The following is a 17,707-nucleotide window of genomic DNA, read 5'->3' on the forward strand; positions in this document are numbered from 1 at the left end:
CGTCTGTCCGTCTGTCACAATCAGATCTCGAAAACTAGAAGAGATATGAAAAATATTATTTCATCATTAAATGCGGCTTGAAAAGTTTAGGTGCAACGGCTACTTTTGGTTTTCTAAAAGCAAACCGTTTAATTTATAAAATTAATTATGCAAGCGATTTTTTCATAAAAATAGACCAATTCTAAAACAATTACGTATATGTAAGGGAGGCAATGTTACAATATGCTAACAAAGATGGACAATTCTGTGTATTTTCAGTATCACTAAGTCAAATATATTTTAAAAATGTACAGGAAATGTTTACAACAAATATAAATAATAGTTAAAGATGTTTTTTCTGGTCAACTAGCTGCTTAAAATAAAAGAAAACATTTCTGTTTGTTTATAAAGGCTAATAATGCATTTTGTATGTAAATATCACGCACATTTTTTTAATGGACTTTTTATGCAGCGATTTTCGTGCAGTAGCGTAACGTCGCTACATGATCAGGTGCTAAACCAATTCCTTAAACTTTTTTAAAAAATCAGATTTTATTTATTTTTTGTTTAGTGCCCCCATCCGAATAAAAGAAGATTATTTTTGTGCGTTTTGTCTGTTGGTCGGTCTGTCCGACACGATTAGCTTAAAAAAACTAGAACTCTAAAAGCTATTGAAAATCTGATTTACACTTTAATGTTCCTCCCGTAACATCTCAATAGTTTTAAGTATCTAAAAATTGATTGTTCCGGATTTTTTTGTGCAAAACTAATCAACCCCAACAAATGTTTGTTTGCTCTTCTAATTTATAATACATTCAATTTCCATGCTTAAACGTTGCAAAAACACATTATCAATAATATGTTGTTCCATTTTTATGTAAATAGCATATTAATGCTAAATCAAAATCTCTATACTGACTTATATTTCATTAAGTATAAAAATGTTCCGGATATTGTTTTATAAAACATGAATTATGCCTAATAATTGAAATCGCATAATTTACTAATATTACACTTATATTATTTGACAATGCGTCACTATAATTTGGTTATCAATATCAAATTGTTCCGTATTTTCATCTTTAAAAAATTTTTAAAAATATCGACAATAGGTTGTTCAGGGCTTTAAAAAAAAAGTAATTTACTAGAATTGATTACTGAAAATTACTTTTTAGACATTTAATTTTCTAAAACATAACATAGAAACTTTGTAATCGATAAAGAATGTTCCGGATTTTGTTTCTTACAAATCGTTGCCAGAAATTTCCGAATTTATTTAAAAATCTACTAACGCCATATAATTGGTTGAACTCCCTCTTCTAATTAATAAACAAATAATCTTCTCATTTACGAAATAATGTTTTTAAGGATTTTTATGAAAAATATTTTAACTTACTACTCCCTTACAGTACATTTAACTTTCTACCTTAAACATTAAAAAATCTAATTATCGTTAATATTATGTTCCGATTTTTAAGGAAAACAGAATCCAAACACCAAAGTAAGGTATGAAAATCTCTCCACATGGCTGTAGTACATCTAATTTTTATACGAGACCATCCAAATAATTTAATTAACGGTATTACATTTATCTGAAATTCTCTTTTTCTTTAACTATTTATACAAACATCCAGAAAAATCTATTATATAAACTTTTCAATTGTCTTCATACCTAAAAATTATTGCGATGTTTTGAAACGTAAAATAAAGGTTAATCAATTTTTAATAACTTTTAGTTGTTGTTTTTTTTATATCAAAATGACGGACAGACCGACTGACAGACAAAACGCAAAAACAATGCGGCTTTGATCCTCTTTAGATAAATTCTATAAGAACTCAGTGCACCAATGTCTATGAACCCTCGTTAAATATCTCGTGTAAATAAAGACATTTTTTTTATGGTACCGGTACTAGCCTATTGTGAGGTAATGGAATTTTTTTTTCTTTGACGTCATATGAATGGACTCTTTAAATGTGATGTTAAAAGAACGCACTCGGTGCACCAATGTCTATTAACCCTCGAAAAATTGCTCGTATTAATGAAAACATATTTTAGTCTAACTAAGCCGTGTGACGTAGTGTTTTTTTTCCTTTGACGTCATATGGAATGAATTCTTTAAAAGAAATGCTAAAAGAACGCACTCGGTGCACCAATGTCTATGAACACTCGATAAATGGCTCGTAATGATGAAGGCGATTTTTATTCTAGCTAGGCCGTGTGACGTAGTGTTTTTTTTCCTTTGACGTCATATGGAATGAATTCTTTAAATGAAATGCTTAAAGAACGCACTCGGTGCACCAAAGTCTATGAACACTCGATAAATGGCTCGTATTGATAAAGGCGATTTTTAGTCTAGTTAGGCCGTGTGACGTAGTGTTTTTTTTTCCCTCTGACGTTATATGGAATTAATTCTTCAAATGAAATGAAAAAAGAACTCGGTATAGCAATGTTTTTTAAGCCTCGTTATGTGACTCGCGTTTAAAAAAGGAATGATATCTTGATTTAGATCTAATCTAGATTTGTTAAACTAGATCTAGATTTTCATTACAGTATAACTAGATCTGGATTTATATTCTAATTAAAATTATTTTAGAGTCTAGATCTAGAATTTCTAGATCTAGTTTAGACTAAAATAGATTAGATTAAGATGTAGAATTTCAATTTCTAAACTTAAAGTATATAAAAAAAGTGTAGATTTTCATTTTCAAACGTTTTGATCAATATTGTAATGTTTTAATATACTAAAACTAATCAACTATTTTTTATTTAATTTAAATTTACGGCAAATGAATCGTTGAAACATTATTACTTTTGACCATGAAAATTAAATCACCTCTTGAATATTATTTGCGAATATGCAGATCCGACAGGGATCCGACTTCGACGGGGGCCGCCTCTGAGTTTGTGTAACACAAACTCTCTTTGTAATCTTGTCTAGATTTAGTCTTGATTCTAGATCAAGTCTATTTTCTAGATCTAAATTCTAGACTATTCTATATTCTAAATCTAGTCTATTTTCTAGATTTATATTCTAGATCTATTCTAGATTCTAGATATAGTCTAGATCTGTAAAGTAGATTTAGATCTAAATTTATAGATTAGCAAAGTTACCAATTCTGGTTGAGTTGGGGTCCGCATGGAAAATCTGTTAGTTTTTGGGGTCGATTTAATTTACTAGCCATTCTACTCCAATATATTAAGCGATAGTGCTGGGAGGTGGGGGTGGGGGGTGGAGGTATGTCTCTGGGAAGTTCCCATGCTGTTCTTATGTGATCAGTTAACGCAGATCTACTGTTAAGGGAGCTCTATTTCAAATTCTTTGTCCAGAACAATTAAAAGAGTTTTATCATTGAGGACATGTTGTCCTGTTTGCTTCTAAGTGAAAAATAACGCCGATTTTTTTTATTTTATTATTTTAAACGATCAAAACAAGACTATGGCTTAAATATTCCTGGTCCATTGGTGAATACGGGGGGGGGGGGCGCCTCTGAGTTTGTGTGCCACAAACTGTCTTTGTAACCCCGTTTTGACTTTGTAAAGCGCATTTTTCATGCTTAAACAGTCTCAGTGGGCCATTGGCGAATCTCTTTTGTGGGCCTGTTGGGGGAAGGGGGTATCTAGGAGAACGTTTCCGTGCTGTTTTCAGGCGCTCACAACTCAAGATTCCAAGTGTCCCTTGCTTCATATATTAAAGAATCTAATGTGGAGAAACCTACCTTCCAGAGAGACAGAGAGAGAGAGAGAGAGAGAGAGAGAGAGAAAAAGAACTAAAGACCAGATTTCCTTGTGACCACATTAGTTGCCTCTTACCGGGTTAATAGGGGAGCTAATAAAACCAGCAGGACTCATAAAGCTGACCGTCTTATCCGTCGCGTAGAAATAGCAACCGAAAGCAAGCTTGATCTTTGAGTAAATATTTTGACTGCCTCGAGCCAGTAAAGAGTGCATGATCTGCCAGTCAGATTGGTCTATCACTTCGTAAGTGCTGTGGAAGATTTTTCAATGTTAAACGTTTGCCGCTTAACAGGATTAAAAATAGATCTAGAGCCAGTGGCGTTACTCGAGCGGTGTCCCCCGATACGGTTAGCTCGGGGTGTCACCCCCCGCCCATCTATTTTCTCCAAACATATCCCAAAATAAACACTTTCGTTAGTTTGTTGTTTTTGTTGAACCAATACATGGAACAGATGAACGACTTTCATTGATTGCTACCTAAAAGTAAAAGGGGTGTGGATTCTATTATGAAATCCTATTGTTTATGATATTTGTTCAATAGTTATTGCAAATTTTACAAGGCAATTTTATTAAATTTAGAAACAGACTTAACAACAACTGAACATATTTCCTGTGTTAGACTTTTAGATGGAAACGGTATAACATTATACTGTGTTTTTCTGGGGAAGCGCCGTTAGCTCCGTCAAGTGTTTCCCTGCATCCTTGTCTACAACGTATTCTTCTTCTCGTAGTAAGAAGCGCCCATGTCAATGGCGAAAATCTATGAACACTCCCCTATACGGCATTCAATTCCACTGCACGCTTCTGGGATTAAATCTAATTATTAGATTGCTACCCTTCTATCTATAAATCATCAGTGTTATTTATATACAGTTATTACGGTGGCTTTTACACTGTTAGTGGTAGTATATTGTAAGAATACGAAGGAATCCCTTGTGAGAGAACCGGCTTAGTTCAGTTATTGTCATTTACTTATGTGGCGACCCACCACAGAGATAGTTTTGTTTACTTTGTCGCCCCAGCTAAGCTCGTGTGTGCGTGTGTTGGTGGGTTACCTTGCTTACCTAACAGAAGTAACCACTACGTCGTTCATAAGGATATAAGAAGCAAACAGTTTCTCACATATAAGAAGAACTTTAAATAATCCGTCACTCCTGCCACTGGAAAAAAATATAATATTTGACTAATTAATAAAATTCAAGTTCAACAATCAAGAAACAGGAAAAACATTTTTTTTAAATACAGTACCTACAACTTATAGAGCAATTTCTTTCTTAATAACTGAGTGTTAGATCAAAAAAAAACAACAACAAAGGGACATTTTTAAAGCTGCCTCCTCCCCCCCCCACCCTTTTAACCCTCCCTCCACCCCCTCGAGAAAGAATGTTGATTAAGAGAATGTGTAGATCCTCTTATCTTCAAGTCTTATCTTATAAAATACAGACGTTACTTCAACCAAGAAGTTGATTACGTTCTACGCGTGGAGTTCCCGTATTGATGATAGTATTAATAATCCAACAAATACTAGGGTTTACCGAAAGAAATTTTAACAATTCACTTCGGATTTATAAAACTAAAGTGCTATTTAATCTTGGATATTAAATTATGAATTCTCTGATCGGGACCCATCAACTCAAGAAAAGGTATTGCCATTAGATAATGGAATGGGTTGCTTGAACCAGCCAGGTAAACCAACGGCTTAACAGAGTTAAAAGTCACTGATTAACATGTATGACAAGATTGACACATGAAATGCGTAGGATGTAGGTATCTTCATATTTGAAGTAACGTCTGCAATTTATAAGAAAAAAAGATAAGCATGTTGAACAAGAGATGTGCTGTCTGCTTATTTTTGGGTTGTGTTTAATTTTAATATATTTTCTTTCAACTCTTTCTGTCTTAGTTTCTTTACATTTTCTCTCTCTATATATATATGATGCTTTAATTTATTATTAAACCTGCATTTATTGCTTTTGTCTGATGGTTTCATATATGTTTGGTTAGTATTTCATTTTCAATAATGTTATAAAGATGGTTTCTATTAATGAAACTCCAGAGACCATTAAATGGTTGGTTAATGTTTTGTTCAAAGTTTAATGCAGATTGGTGTTATTGCACTCTATCAAATTCAGTGTACTGTAAAACTTCCACTAGACTTAATAATATTCCAATAATTGGCTTTTAGATCTAGACAATGCATAAATGTTCCTGAACATTAATTTATTCAACTCTTCAATGAATAACGTCTAGTCTCTTAAAAGTAAATATTTTCTCGTTCTCTAGATAGTGTTTTTTTTTTCGTTTTTATTTACTCTGAAAACTTATAAAGATCAAACTCTAGAGTTTTCTCAGTGTGACCATAGAGCTAGTAAGTCTTTTCTCAACGATATACTGCAGTTGTCAAAGTTCTAGGAAAATCGTTAGATCAAGATCCGTGTCCACCCAGAAGGATTTTTGAAGGAATGTCTGTAATTTCTATGATAAGATAAAGAAAAACATTACAATCACGTTTCAAAAAAGAGACTTTATCTCCATTAAACAAATTATGGAGCTATTGTTTCTCTATTAATAAGTAATTAATATAAGATTAAAAAACATCAGAACATTTTTTACCGCCCTCTCACCCCCCCCCCCCCCCCGATTTTCCATGAACATGACATAGAAATCTAGGCTGCGTGTGGCGACACAGCCACATATATATATATACTGTTAAATGTTTAGGTAAATCATTAGATCCGTCTTTGAGAAATAGAGCAGCGACATTCATAACAAACCAATGTTCACATTTGACGTAACACCTTTAGTAAACATCACTCAATTTAGAAAGCCTCCAGGACAGAAGACTTCAAAGTCATAAAAGTGATATATAACACGATAAGGACGAAATCATCTTCTTTTTTTGAGGTAACGTCTGTATTTTATAAGATAAGAAGATCAGCGTTCACTTCCCCCCTCCACCTTCCATGAAGTTCTGGCTTAAATACAACAAAAAAAAAAAAGAAGGGAAGATGAAGTGTTGTGTTAAGTTTGGGGGGGGGGGGCGCACTAATTTACCTGATGACGTATTGATAATAAAATAGCTCCGTGGGTACAACTATAGACAAACTGGTGGCCCAGGCTTGCACCACATTATCAGGGCAGTAGTAGTTGCGGTAGAAGAATACTTGCATGGGCTTGTTGCTTGAAATACGATAATAACTCTCATCAAGATCTACCTGAAAGAGAGGAATACATTGAAATATAGGAATACACGGAAACATAGTAATACATTGAAATATAGGAATACTTTGAGACATAAGACTACTTTGAAATATAGGAATACTTTGAAATATAGAAATACATTAAAATATAGAAATATAGAAATAGATTGAAATGTAGGAATATATTGAAATATAAGAATACATTGAAACATAGGAATACGTTGAAATATAGGAATATATTGAAATATAAGAATACATTGAAATATAGGAATACATTGAAATATAGGAATACATTGAAATATAGGAATACATTGAAATATAGGAATACATTGAAATATAGGAATACATTGAAATATAGGAATACATTGAAATATAAGAATAACATTGAAATATAGGAATACATTGAAATATAGGAATACATTGAAATATAGGAATACATTGAAATATAGGAATACATTGAAATATAAGAATAACATTGAAATATAGGAATACATTGAAATATAGGAATACATTGAAATATAGGAATACATTGAAATATAGGAATACATTGAAATATAAGAATAACATTGAAACATAGGAATACTTTGAAACATAAAAATACTTTGAAATATAGGAATCAGTGGCGTAGTGTGCGGGTGGTGTGGGCCGCACGGGGCATCAAGTGACAATGGGCATCAAACAAAGGACAATTTAAACTTTCTCAGTAAAAAGTGCACAAACTCCACAGACTAGAGTCTATTTGAAATGTACACGTTTATTTATTGAGCTACTTTGTTGATATCCTCTATTCTCTCTAAACTTAACTATGAACTAAAGACTAGCGCCTGAGTTGACAAGGTTTGTTGACATCTCTAATTAACGCTCTTTTAGACGTCCACGTTACTTTCTTCTATGGAAAATACTCAACGGCAAAAAAAAGTTTTCAGAAATTGTTACCACCCCCCCCCCAACCCAAAAAACAACAACTGTTTAGCTTCCCCTGCAAACTCTTTTCTCAAGATCAAGTATTAGGCTACATCAGCGTGAACATGGATTAAACGATAGATGGAGGTAATCACCAAGAACTGAATAGGAAGAGACCAGCAGAACATTCAGACAGCTGGGAGGAAATGTGTAAAGGGCGGTATTCACAGCGATGGTTAAGATTTATTGAAACAAGAAGGAAAAAATGGAAACCCTACTTAAAGAGACTCTTGGACATCATTTGTTTGGCTCTCCAATCAGAATCTGGCACTCTTGGGCATCACGAACAATTTGAAGAAGAATTGGAAGAACAAAAATGAAAGCAATTTGTTGGAGTTAGTGATATTACTATCTAGTGGACTCTACTCCTGAAGAAACATTGGGTTCGAACCAAACTTATAAAAATACATAAGAATTTATTGTAATTATGGGTGGTCATGGAAATAGATCATACAACAATTAAAACTAGTCATCTATTTTTCAATTATTTTCGATTGTATACCTGGCATCTAAAAGTTGGACCTAGCTTCCAGCATTGACGGTAATGGATAACGACGAGTCTTTCATGGGCTTCAATGACACTAAAAATAAGCATGCCTATGGAATCTCTGCGGTTGTTTTAGAAAAACTATGTTCGTATGGCTCAGAAATAATGGACTGCGGAGGTTAAGACTTTGCTATTTGCTGTCCTCATGAAAGTTCAACACTAGGATGTCCCTCTAAATCTGGCAGAATTGAAGCTGCTGAAGCTGAAGTCGATGTAGTTCTATTTGTCGATATACTCTACCATTTCTAGAGGACCTCACTGAAGCCAGTATTACCTTTGCTGAAAGCATATGCTCAGATCTAGGGATTAGTGCTAAACCTCTTCGTATTGGCCACATGAAAAAGATGCCTAGCGAAATAAATGAAGATTCTGTATTGACACACAAGAAAGAGATACGGAGGGAAATTTCATTTCGGGGGGGGGGGGGGGTTAACCCCAAACACCCCCCCCCCCCGGCTACGCCCATGACACACATAGAAGTTATTTAAAACTAAAGCTCATCAAGAATTATTTGCAACTATGATGACTAAATGACGACTGACGTAATTGGAAATTTCATTTATTATACACGAATTTCCGGAGAAAAATTGATTTCGCCAGCAAATTGAACACGTAGAATTCAATGGAAGCATTTTTTGTCTTTGTTCGATTAATTTTTTGCGAATTAACAATAGTTATTTTCTGGAGGTGGGGAGTCTTCGTTTTGCTCTTATGTTGTTGTTTTTTTGAGGGCATCATGAAGAGCTCCCGCACACGGCATCAAATACCCTAGCTAAGCCACTGATAGGAATACTTTGAAATAAAGAAATACATTGAAATAAAGAAATATATCAAAACCTATAGTTCGTCCATCGTGGTTCGATGATGACCACTTTGTCATACAGGGGGCTGAGGGCTTTGCTCTGGGGTTTTATACCTCCTCATGTGGCTGATGAGACCTATGTGAGCCCGGAATGTTCGGCCGCACACTGGGCAGGCCATTCCAGCTGGAGCTAGTGTCGTTTGCCTTGCTTTTCTTCTCTGGCGTTTTTCTTCTGACAGCGTTGTTATTTTTTCCTCAGCAACCTGTGCGCCAGTTTTCACAGCGCGAAGCCATGATGCTCTGTCATGTGCCTCTGTCTCCCAGGTGCCTGAGTCTATGCTGAACGCCTTCAGAGAAGGTTTGAGGGTGTCCCTGAAGCGATTTGACCACCTTGCGAGCGCTTTCCTTCGCTTAGTTGGCCATACAAGAGTCGTTTAGGGATGCGGTGGTCTTCCATTCTGCAGACGTGACCTGCCCATCGCAGCTGGGACTGCATCATGATTGTGTGGATGCTTTGCAGAGTGTGCTGCCAAGATATGTGAATTTGTTTATATCCTGTCCATTTAGTGTGATGCTTGGATCCGATTAGGCTTTGCCAGGAGCAGGTAAATATAAGACTTCAGTCTTGTTTGTATTAATGGTAAGGCCAAAGTCTGAGCATTCTCTTGAGAAGACACTGACGATGGTCTGCAGATCATTTTAAGAGCAGGCATTTAGGGCACAGTCGTCAAGAAATAGCAAGTCTCTGATTACTGCTGAATTTGTTTTTAATTTTGCTTTAAGCCGTCTCGGGTTAAATAGGCCACCATCAAATCTGTATGATATATTTATCCCGTTGTTTTCTCTATTTGTGAATGCATCTGTCAGCATAGCGGAGAACATGATACTGAACAGTGTAGGTGCTAGGACACAGCCTTGTTTTACCCCGTTTGATACTTCGAAGGGCTCTGATGGTTCTCCACTTTCTTGGACACGAGCCTTCATGCCATCATGAAATAGTCTCACCATGGTTATGAATTTTCGTGGACAGCCATACTTTGACATAATCTTCCAGAGTCCTTCTTACTGAATACATTGAAACATAAGAATACTTTGAATTATAGGAATACATTGAAATATGGGAATAAATTGGAATATATAAATAATATTGAAACATAAGAATACATTGGAACATAGGAATACATTGAAATATAGGAATACTTTGAAACATAAAAATACTTTGAAATATAGGAAAACTTTGAAATAAAGAAATACATTGAAATAAAGAAATACATTGAAATAAAGAAATACATCAAAACATACGAATACATTGAAGCATAAGAATACTTTGAATTATAGGAATACATTGAAATATAGGAAAACATTGAAAATAGGAATATATTGAAACATAGGAATACATTGAAACATAAGAATACTTTGAATTATAGGAATAGATTCAAAATAGAAATACATAAAATTAGGAATAGATTGAAACATACATTAGGCTTAGTCTGTTGACCTAGATACAGTAGGCTACGCGAAATTATGAATTAATGTTATTGTAAACATGGCTAGTGTATATGTGTAGCTATGTTGTTAACAGGTTTAAATGCGCATAAGTAAATTTGAAAGAAAAAAGTAAATTAAAAGTAAAGACTTAAAATTAAACCGAATCGATAGTTGTAGGCTTAAATGCTTTAATGCTTTAAAAAATAAAATGGAAAGTAAATTTTATTATGTAAGTAGTTTCTTAGTTTAATAATATGCCTTTATAATGCACAATATTACGACATCTGATGTTCATTTCATTTGTACCACTACGCGGCGCATGTAATGGTGACGCGAGTTACGGAAATGTATATCAAGACATTTAAAGCTATTTACAGTTAGAACGAATGATTTTATGTAAAAAAAAATTTGTAAACTCAAATTCGAAGGTTAATTTTCATTTAATAATTAAATTAAAAGACACTAATTTGTATGTTAATGTGTAAAAGTAAAAAAATTATGTTTTCTTGATTGAGAGCTAATTTAGACCTAGTGATTTTCATCTCTGCGCATGCGTGACCTCTCCGTCTTGTCTCATCATGTTGACATGTTAAACATAGATCCATAAATACTAAAGCTTTAATAGAGTTGAGCAACTTTTTTTTGAGGGTCTTAAGTTTGTTTTAGGGCTACCATACGTACGTTACAGTTCCTGTTAGTACCCAAGGAGCATTTCTGCATAGTTTTATCAAGATTAATCTAACGGTTTTGATTTCTATGCGGGACATACATACATACTTACATACATACGCCTTACATTCTACGCTATATTATACTAGCCATTTGTTACCCGCGGCCCGAGGGTCTCAATATGCGTGTCACTGATATAGTACATTAGAATAGTTTGTGGGAAGCGTGATCGAGAGGCTGAGTAAGCTTGAACTTGGCTTGCCTTAGCTACCTATGAAAGGGGTTCGAGGCTGGACACCCGACTCGAGTTGAGCTGTGTTTACTGAGCACCTAAAGGCAGCACGGAAACAAATGGGAATGGACCATAATGCTCTGAGCATTCAATACGCATGAAAGTATAATACATGACATGATAATAATAATCATTAGAAACAATTAAACAAAATAATAATGTTATAAATAAAGCAAATGCTGTAAAAGTAAAAATAGTATGAATAGTGCTATTAAAATAGCTAATCGACCTAAGTCCATTTTTGTTACAAAAAGATTTGCTTGCATATATATTGAGATCTAGATCTAGAGTCTAATAGCCTATAGTTTTTGACCTAGATTAAACTTGGATTCATTTGTTTAAATTAAGTAAAATACATCTACTTTCACTAAACATTCTTGATCTATCAGCTTAAGATTGAATTTAAGGTACAATAAGCTTATTAATTATTTTATGTTAGTATATTTAATATCACCCATATAGAGCCTCATTTGCCTATCCAATCACAGCTTGTTTTCACTGCGCATGAAAGACTTGCGCGACATATGAATGGAAATTTTTAAATGTCTGTCAACACGGCATCGCAGCTATAGCAAACGAATGTATGAAAAATGCTTTAGAAAAACAAATTTGAATGTTAATTTGATTAAAATATGAAATGAATGGACTATAATTAGTATGTTCATATGTTAAGTATAAAACTATCTTTGCAAAGAGAAGTTCTATCATCCTAGAGTTTTAGACATAGGAATAGAGAACTGTGTAACCTTTCGGGTAATGTCTAATAAAAGAATTTACGTCAGGAGTCTAAATGCGCAGAAATAAGGAACGAATTTATGTAAAAATGCTTTTGAAATACAAATTTGAAGCTAATTTTTATTAAATAATGAAATCAATAGACTATATTTTGTAATTTTCATGTGTCAAAGTAAAAAACTATCTGTGCAAAGAGTAGTTCTTAAAATTAGATCTTGGTCTAAATCCTTTGGATCTTTTCTCATGTCAAAATGGTAAATATGGCCTAGATTTATAAGATACTATACTTTCATAGAGTCGGTCAACTTTTTTTTTTTAGGGTCTTAAGTTTGTTTTACGGCTACAATACATAACTACGGTCTAAGTCAGGGGCGGACTGGCTATATAGGCATTCGGGCAAATGCCCGGTGGGCCGATACCTAAATGGGTCGGTAGGGCCACCGAAAGGGCCGCATGGATGCCACCGTGACACGTATTACATTTGTCAAAGGTTTTTAAATATTCTCTTATCGGCCTAAATATGAACCTCTGAACGTCGTATTTAAAAAAGAATATCTTTGACAGGCTCTAAAGTGTAATACTAATTTATTATAACACATTTTCCGATAAAACGTAATAACTTACATCCATAGACAGTGCTACTAGTAGGCTTCATCCTACACACTTAGTGATTAAAAAGTAACATTAGACCTATATTTCTTATAAAGATACAGAGTTCACTGTATTCATGCATATCGATACATTATCAAACTTAACATGATGATTTTGAGGACAGGTAGACCTAGAATTGGACGCCCATCGTATGATCTACAGTTGACGGGCCTGTTTGTTTAGAAATGTCCTGGCCGATTTTGACATCCAGTCCGCCCCTGGTCTAAGTTAGTACCCAAGGAACATTTCTGCCAAGTTTTATCAAGATTGGTCAAACGGTTTTTAATTTCTATTGGTCACATACATACATACATACATACATACATACATACATACATACATACATACATACATACATACATACATACGCCTTACTTTATACTTTATAAAGTATATATATATATATATATATATATATATATATATATATATATATATATATATAGAGAGAGAGAGAGAGAGAGAGAGAGAGAGAGAGAGAGAGATAGAGAGAGAGAGAGAGAGAGAGAGAGAGAGATAGAAAGAGAGAGAGAGAGAGAGGGGGGGGGGGAGAGAGAGAGGGAGAGAGAGAGAGAGAGAAGAGAGAGAGAATGAAAGATGTGGACTTACCATTTCCCGACTATATCTATTCATTTGTATGTTCTTGATCGAGCCTTTTCTAGAACTGCGTAAACTGACCTTGGTGTCGTCCTCAGAGGTCATTATAATGAGCTGTCCGTTGTTTTTTTCATCTGAGTACTGCAAGGTAAAGAAGTCTTTTCCATACTTGTCTTCAGATGTCAACATTTCTGTACAGACATAACACTGAACTGAGGCATACCGACTAATGTAGCTAGTTACTGTTGAGAAGAGGACGTCGTCTCTGGTGTATTAATCAACTTCAGCTAGTATACCAAATCTACTACGAGTAATTACTCGAGGTCTCATTTTACTGAGCTGAGAAGTAGACCAAGTAACAGTGTCATAGGTAAGGTTGGGGAGTTCAAATTCGAAAGTCCCCCGGCGACCCCAACGAATGTTATACATTTTTGTTTACATTAAATATTACGCCACTGTCATGTAGTCTTGCTATTCACGTGGAGTAAAAAATACTCGAAGTATTGATCTAGATCAGTGGTCTTCAACCTTTTTTGGCCTACCGCCCCCTTTTCGAATTTTTTCTTTACAAAAATTCGCCAGCGCCCCCCCCTCTAAGAAAAACAGTTATAAAGAAGCGTAAGAAGGCAAATTTGAACAAAATATCATCTATCAATTAATTTTTATGCTGTCAATAACACTTATCCCGCTTGGGAGACGACCGCATGCCAAAGGCGATTGTTGTGAACTCTTGGCTTATGACTGACGAGCTTTGAGGAGGACTGAATTACAGAGGTGCCCCCCTACCCCGTGAGCGCTATAAAGATTTATTCAGGCGCCATTTCGCTCTCACTGGCATAGAGGAAAGTACCTGGCAGCAGATAGCCTCTGAGAGAAACAGTTCGAGAGCTCTTACAAAAACTGCGGGACAAACATTTGATACTCAAATAAATGCCAGCATACCACAGCTTTGTCTGCATAAATTTCGGGAAAATATGTTATGTAGGTCGCAATTGGGTTTGCTTAGTTATGTGAAACACTGGACTCAGCCGTAATCTTCGGAATTAAAGGTAAAAACAAGCAATGTTATCATTATGCAAAAATTATGTTAAATAATTTGCAGTGATTACACACAAAAATTAATTGTAAAGACTTTCTTTCAAATCCTAAGAATAGTCTCCGTTAAAATTTTGGAATATTAGGGCCTACTGTTTTTAGTTTTAATTGTAAATTTAGATTTACTTTTTAATATAAATATTATTATTGCTGAATTCACTACAAAATGAAATTAAGCTATTGGTAACCTTGTGCCTCCTGCAATCTGACAATTTTAGAAATTTCAAGCTTTAAATTAGCCAAAGCAAGGCGAAGGTCTTCTCTAGTGGGTACATCCAGTCTCTTTCTTTGCTTATTCCTTAACTTTGTTACGCACTAAATCTAGGTTACCCATGTATGTTGAAAAGCTAAAACATAATTCCAATTTCGACCACAGTTTTGGAATTTTACTGAAACATTTAAATGCAGCCACATCTCTGTTGTCCCCCCAGGGGCGTAGCTAGGAATTTGCATCGTTTGGGGTCCAGGGGGCTTGACATCTTCGGGGGCCGCTACATTTTGCGTAATATTTAATTAAATTAATTTAAAAAGCACTAATTTGGGTCCCTCTTAAATGGGGTCCCGGGGGATTTTCCATTCCCCCCTCCCTCCACCCTAGCTACGCCACTGTGTGCCTCCTATGTTTACATTCTTTTTACTGAAGACATAGTTTTGTAAATCTATTTTTTCATGCAACTCAATTTGAACGTCAGTAACAGATGTTTAATAATTGTCATTTATTATCATCTGAAAATGCCATCAAAGTAGAACTTACTTTTTTTCTAGTGGCAATTCACTAAATCTCAAGGAAATATTACATGACATCCCAGTGAGTTTTCGTAAAAACATTTTATCAATGTTTTTTGTTTTTAAAAAGTTAAATTATTCTATTAAATGTTACCTTTAATGTTTTTTTGCAATTAATATTTTAATATCAATATATTAACATATCTAGATATAATCTAAAAGGCGTATAACCTAGTTTGTTGATCAAATCTTAAACGTTTATACGCGCAAGATCCAAGGACAATAAATACTCTCCGATCACAGTAAAACAGCGGTTCTCAACCTATTATGCTCGGCGACCCCTTTTTACAATCCGTCTATCTGCCGTGACCCCCCCCCCCCCCACACACACACACATACGGCAGTAGAAGAATAGACATTAATAATCTATATTTTCGATGGTCTTATGCGACCCCTGGCAAATCGTGTATCGACCCCTAAGGGGGTCGCGATCCACAGGTTGAGAACCCTGCAGTAAAAGAAGTAAGAATTTACAAATAGAAAATGGGATTCCCGAACTCATTTTCTAACGCTGTTTCTGTTCTTAAATTAGAAGCAAGTTAACTATAATTTGTCTATATATAGTTTCCCAGCTTTAATGTTGAAGAATTTTTAAATTTGTTCTGTTTCAGAGCACCTTTAGTTTCTTCTTTCCGCCTTTATGCCCAGCGCCCCCATATCGCCCCATTTTGTGCCCAGCGCCCCCCTACCGCCCCTTTGGCTCTCAGCGCCCCCCAAAATCTCGAAAACGCCCCCTATTGCCCCCGTTGAAGACCACTGATCTAGATGATGTTATTTTTAGACGCTTTTGCTGCACAGAAAGCACAACGTGTGGTGATATGAATTGAGATTTTTCACGTGTGCATTATCTCATCAACAAACAACTTTATATTTGATTAAAAGAATCTTTATGATTATTTTTGGTGATTTTACTTATAGACTGTACCAATTGGAATTCAGACGTATATATAATCTATTAAGTACATTATCTCATGTCATGATGTCGAGTGTTACAGTCGAATATCAAAATGCAGGGGACCCTAAAAAAGTCAAAACCCGTGCCCCAAATATCTAGCTACGCCACTGCCAAGTGATCAGGCGTTTAGATCATTAGTTTCGTAACCGATTTAATTATTTATTTATATGCTACTCTTAAATAGTAATAATAAATGTTTGATAAATTTTTTATCAATAAATACAAATGATGTAGTGACGCGACTTGTTTTTGGAGTGAGACATTTGGAGAACATTCTTATTTTCAGGGTATAAATTGGCGCTTCACTTTCATGGAAGACCTTAGAGCAGTGGACACCAGGTGGGAAGAGGCTTCAGACATTGCCAGTGACAGATCTTTGTGGAGTCAGCTTGCCGCCCAATGCGCCGAGCGGCGCGGGAGGAAAAAAGTCTCTAAAATTTCTTATTTCAAAAGGTATGTACTCTTGGAGTGTTCAAGTGAGATAAAGATACTTAGTGAGTGTTATGACTTTCCTGAGTCTTAAAAGTAGCAATCTTGGAGTAAGTAGCATTCATGTGGAACCCTCTTACAAGGAGGTGCGCTGGCAGAGTGGTAAAGCGCTTGACTCACGAATCGGAGGTGTCCCGGGTTCGAATCCTGGTAAAGATTGTTAATTTCGTAATCTTTATAGCGCCTATGAGTCCAGCAGTTCGAATGGGTACCTGACATTGGTTGGGGAAAGTAAAGCCGGTGGTTGGTCGTTATGTTGGCCACTTGAAACCCTCGTTAACTGTGGGCCGCAGTAACAAAAGACCTTTACACCATCTGCCCTAGGACCGCATAGTTTGAAAAGGAAAATTTACTTTTTTAACCTCTTACAAATGAAATTCCCTCGAACTTGTCTCGAGTATGTTCAATACTTGTAGACTGCAATTCAGGAAGATAATATAGCGTTCATTATATACTACTAATTTCTTATCTACTAATGACGCCAACTGTCTATAGAGAACCAACCTGCTATAAGGGAATCCGCTGATCCTTTAATACATTTCTTCTGTTTATGATCGTAGCTGCCAACTATGACCCCGATTTTGTCCGAGCTTTTTATTGTTGCAACTGTCAAAGAATTGAAGATGATGAAATTTGACAGAAAAAGAAAAGTACAAAAAGATTTTGTATTTATCTTTAAGAACCTATTTAGCATAGTGAGTGGAGGTACGAGAGTGAGACATG

General features: G+C 35.2%; 1 protein-coding gene across 1 annotated transcript in view; it reads right to left on the reverse strand.

The window, feature by feature from the left end:
* Nucleotides 1–17,707, reverse strand: part of LOC106054901 (uncharacterized) — a 59,649-nt gene that overhangs the window by 28,723 nt on the left and 13,219 nt on the right. The window contains exons 7-11 of the mRNA XM_056004981.1: nt 17,489–17,590; nt 13,672–13,850; nt 6,770–6,930; nt 4,780–4,875; nt 3,791–3,965 (exon numbers count right to left, since the gene is read on the reverse strand). Coding sequence (XP_055860956.1) covers nt 3,791–3,965; nt 4,780–4,875; nt 6,770–6,930; nt 13,672–13,850; nt 17,489–17,590 — 713 coding nt within the window. The remainder of the gene's footprint in view (nt 1–3,790; nt 3,966–4,779; nt 4,876–6,769; nt 6,931–13,671; nt 13,851–17,488; nt 17,591–17,707) is intronic.

The sequence above is a fragment of the Biomphalaria glabrata genome, chromosome 11 (genome assembly GCF_947242115.1).
Source record: "Biomphalaria glabrata chromosome 11, xgBioGlab47.1, whole genome shotgun sequence".
NCBI classification, from domain to species: domain Eukaryota; kingdom Metazoa; phylum Mollusca; class Gastropoda; family Planorbidae; genus Biomphalaria; species Biomphalaria glabrata.